We start from the raw sequence: 4,813 nt of genomic DNA, 5'->3' as shown, positions 1-4,813 counted from the left end.
ACAGGTTCACGCATCAGCTGGCCAGCTACAAGCCTCTACCAGCCAAGTCACACCAGCAGCAGCCAGCAAGCCGCTCGAGACAGCTAGTCCACCAACAATATCAGCAGAGCATAGTACGCAGAAAGCACGCTATTCATTGTCGCCGGGTCCGCTTCCCTTGTACACAAAAAATAAAGAGTTTCTCAAACATTGGTCCTTCGAGCCGGATTCAGCAACAAGGAGAGAAAAGCCGGCACGATGTAAGTACGCATTAAGTCCTGCGTCTTGTGTTAACGCGCGTGTCTTGCACGTCCACGCGCGTTAATTAATGTAGCCGGAGGTTATGGCCGCCACGCTGCCCATGATACGGATTGCGTGGCAGCCGTGGTTCTCGTTTGTCAGCCACCGCGGCCGCCATATTGCAGGCGTCGCCGACTGGCGCTCGCGAGTGCACGCGCGCTTGGGACCGCCATATTGGCTGATCGCTGTGCGAGCGTTAGCCACTGCCGCCGCCATATTGCAGGCGTCGCCGACTGAAGCTCGCGCGCTCTAAACCGCCACGGTCGCCATGATGCCCGTGTCGCGGATTTGAGGTTTGGCTGCTCGCCGTGCGAGCGTTAGCCCCCGTGGCCGCCATGTTGCCCACATCGCATGACTGCTGCTCACAAGTGCACGCGCACTCGAGACCACCACGGTCGCCATGAGGCCCGTGTCGTGGATTTTATGCAGCCAGCTGAGCGTCTGGCGCCTTGCTGCCTCGCTCGCAGAGTAGTCATCCTTTCCGAGCGCCTGGCGCCGTGTCGCCTCGCTTACGAAACAGTTGGCTCAGCAGAGTGACTTATAACTGATCAAGAAGCGTCCGCCTCGAGTTCCGTTGATGATTCAACGTCGAACTCATTATATTCATGATTTTCAGGGAAACCGGACAGGCGTTAGCCCTGTTCGCCACCCAACAACGGCTTGGCGACGTCATCGCTCGGTTCACGGCCGCTGTAAAGGCCACCGAGACAAGCCACTGGACCCCAGGCCTCGTCACGGCTCGGCTTGAGCTCTTGGACGCCTACTGGAATGACTTCCAGGTCAACCACGTGGGTTTGTTGACCGCAGAAACCACCGAACACGGCGACGCCGCGGACGACATATACGCCGCCGCAGAGGCCAACTTCGTCGATGCCCGGTCACACCTGTATGACGCTTGGCTCGCACTAGCCCCGCCTGGGACCCACGGGGAAATCCGCCCAGCCGGAGAACCGGCACCACATCGTGGGCCCAAGTTGCCTACGATCACCATCCCGCCCTTCTCGGGACGACGAGAGGACTGGGAATCCTTCAGGGACCTGTTTCGAGCCCTCATACACGACGACAAGCAGCTAACGGACGTTGAGAGACTCTATTATTTAAAGTCACTCACTCAAGGCGATGCCAAGGCCGTCTTGGACTCCGTGCAGATCGTTGGGTCCAACTACCCGACAGCCTGGAGCCTACTCGAGGCCCGCTATGAGCATCGGCGGCTCCTCATGCAGGACCACGTTGCGGCGATCTGCAACATCAAGCCTCTGCGGGACGAGTCAGCCGGAGGTCTCCAAGCGCTGTTGGACACGCTTGAACGTCATCGCAATCAGCTTAGTGCTCTCGGCCGCCCTGTCGCCTCCTGGGATGATTGGTTCATCACGTTTGCAGCAACGGGCATGGACGCCACCACAAGACGTGCTTGGGAAGACGAGCTGGAGAAGCTGGAGATTTCCAGTGACGTGCCCGGTGATTCCTGGGCCACCTTTACCATGCTGGTTGCGTTTCTGCGGCGCAGATGCCGCACTCTCAGCTCCGTAGAGGCTTCTCATCTTGCGCGCTCAGCTGGCTCCGCCGGCTCACGAGGGCCCTCCTCGACGCACGCAGGGCGCAATTTCCGCTCCCTCACGACCCAGGAGGCCCCAGCGAACTGTCCGGCTTGTCACGAACCCCACTATCTCGGGCAATGCGGTCAGTTCTGGGATCTGAATCCAGCCGCCAAGATGCACATCGTATTCCAGGAGAAGTTATGCTTTAACTGCCTGAAGCCAGGGCACTCACTGCATGACTGCCCCTCCAAGTCGGTCTGCCAGCGCTGCCGGGCGGCGCACCACAGTCTGCTGCACGACAGCCGCAAGCGCCGGTCCGAAGCTCCAGGATCTTCGGACCCACCCAAGCATGCGAAGCCAACCAGCTCCGATCTCCTCAAGACTCCTGATGAGTCCCGGCAATGACTCGCGGTGCTTCCGACCGCGCTCGTCCAACTCAGCGGTGGCCGGGGGCCCATCGTCACCTTGAGAGCCCTCCTCGACCCTTGCTCTGAGATCTCGGCCATCTCTCTCAAGCTCGCTCGCCGCCTGAAGGCCCCTTTGGAGGATTCTAGAACCAGCGTATCGGGCATCGGCGGCGAACACGCCGTAAGGTTGACACTCCGCGCCAGCCTGCGCCTGATGCCAAGGCATGGCACCCCCAGTTTGCATCTGAAGGCGCTGTGCATACCCCACCTCGGTCTTTCAACTCCTGCGACCCCGCTTGACCCCAGCATCCTGCGAGTCTGGGCCAGCCTGCAGGACCTCGCCGACCCCGACTTTGGCCTTCCTCGTTCGGTCGATATTCTCATCGGCGCTGAGATCTACAGCCGCCTGCTGCGCCCTGGGTACCATCAGCGTGGAGAGATCGTCGGTCAGCATACAGCACTCGGCTGGACTCTAGTCGGGTTCGGGTGTGCTCCTGGGCGCCCCTTGGACAGCGCCGTCGCGTGTCCGACATTGCACGATGAGCTGGCTCCACCCTGGCATCGCGAGCTCGTCATGCTACTCCAGCGCTTTTGGGAACTTGAAGAGGTGCCCTCCGTCTGCCGCCGCGCGCCCGATGACATCGACTGCAAGCGGATTTTCGCTAACTACCAGCGCGACGTGGATGGCCGTTGTATTAGGCCAATTAATCTACGAAGGCTCAATGTTAAATTTGACATAATTGTTAACAGTAAACAAAAAATACGTTGATATAGAAAAAAATGATTTAAGAAACATAGCGTTTCGTTTTTTCGGTTATTCAGTGGCTGAGTTAACCTAAAAAATTCGTGAAAGTCCGAAAATCACTTTTTTCGCGTTTGAAAAAAAAGTTGACCTCCAATGCCGAAAAGTTAAATGACAAAGTTGTAGATCTTAGAAAAATCTATCGAGTGACGCGCGTTGGATATAATTTGAATGCGTAGTTGCTGAGGAAACTTGAAAAAACCATCGAAAATCGTCTTTTTTTAATTTGTTAATAACTTTTTTTTTTTTGAGATTTTAAAGTTGGTATTTTGTCAAATTATGAGTTTTCAGTTCACAAACCTTTAGTTGTTTTTTCAGCCAAAAATATTAAAAATTTTTCGAAATATCGCATTTTTTCGAAAAAAAACACCTTTCGTAAAAACTTCAATAGACGTCAGGAAATAATGCTGGAGCGATTTTTCAGGGCTTAATCTCTTCGTCTAGACTTATTCTATCATGCAATGTTTGTAGTAAGTAAAATTTTTTAATTTTTTATGCCGAAATCGGACTCCGAAAAAAGTACTTTTTTTTCTATCGGTTTTTTGCATTTTTTTTACGTATTTTGATAATTGCACGTATATTACTAACTGCAATGCATTGCACTTATTTTTTTACGAATTTAAAAAAAAAAAATTTTATGATACGACCATGTGGAGCCAAGTTAGGTTTTTTTTTTTTTAAAAAATCCCTATGCAACGGTGAAAAGCGTAGAACTCTGAAACTTGCACACTTTACTAACAAATACCCATTTTGCATTAAAAAAATTATTCGCAATCGTTAACTTTAGCGGAACGATGGGTATGATAACGTTACAGTTGAGTCTTTTTTCGCGTCGCGCATCGACTGCCTGCTGGTATGAGGTGTGTCTGGCTGGTTGCTCTTACTCGGGCGCTCCGATACGGCTCCGAAATGGAGTCGGAGTGGTGAGAGAAAGATGTTCTCCCCTCACGCAGCTGCTCCGGACCGTGAGTCTCTGGAGTACATTAGTGCAGAAATGAAATGTATCATTGAATGACCTTCGCTACCAACAATTCAGCAAGTGCACCGTTCGTTATACGTTTCAGTTGCCCAGTATACCGCCCACCGAAGGTGCAGCAAAACAGCATGTATTTCGAGCTTACCTGCAAATGCAAAAAACCGATAGAAAAAAAAAGTACTTTTTTCGGAGTCCAATTTCGGCATGAAAAATTAAAAAATTTTACTTACTACAAACATTGCCTGATAGAATAAGTCTAGACAAAGAGATTAAGCCCTGAAAAATCGCTCCAGCATTATTTCCTGACGTCTATTGAAGTTTTTACGAAAGGTGTTTTTTTTCGAAAAAATGCGATATTTCGAAAAATTTTTAATATTTTTGGCTAAAAAAACAACTTAAGGTTTGTGAACTAAAAACTCATAATTTGATAAAATACCAACTTTAAAATCTCAACAAAAAAAAAGTTATTAACAAATTAAAAAAAGACGATTTTCGATGGTTTTTTCAAGTTTCCTCAGCAACTACGCATTCAAATTATATCCAACGCGCGTCACTCGATAGGTTTTTTTAAGATCTACAACTTTGTCATTTAACTTTTCGGCATTGGAGGTCAACTTTTTTTTCAAACGCAAAAAAAGTGATTTTCGGACTTTCACGAATTTTTTAGGTTAACTCAGCCACTGAATAACCGAAAAAACAAAACGCTATGTTTCTTGAATCATTTTCTTGTATATCAACGTATTTTTTGTTTACTGTTAACAATTATGTCATCTTTTTCGTAGATTAATTGGCCTATATCGTGCGTTTGCCT

At 49.9% G+C, this 4,813-nt stretch overlaps 1 protein-coding gene across 1 annotated transcript; it reads left to right on the top strand.

The window, feature by feature from the left end:
- LOC149374164 (uncharacterized) lies at window positions 1–2,993 on the top strand. Its single transcript, XM_089594763.1, has 3 exons — window positions 1–239; window positions 896–2,215; window positions 2,258–2,993. Coding segments are annotated over exons 1-3 (2,058 nt in total). The 5' UTR covers window positions 1–237.
- Window positions 2,994–4,813: the final 1,820 nt, after the last annotated feature.

The sequence above is a fragment of the Copidosoma floridanum genome, unplaced genomic scaffold (genome assembly GCF_036245765.1).
Source record: "Copidosoma floridanum isolate Cflo_tuat_1 unplaced genomic scaffold, Cflo_Japanese_pri ptg000021l, whole genome shotgun sequence".
In the NCBI taxonomy this organism is placed as follows: domain Eukaryota; kingdom Metazoa; phylum Arthropoda; class Insecta; order Hymenoptera; family Encyrtidae; genus Copidosoma; species Copidosoma floridanum.
This window is presented reverse-complemented; position numbering and strand designations above follow the sequence as displayed.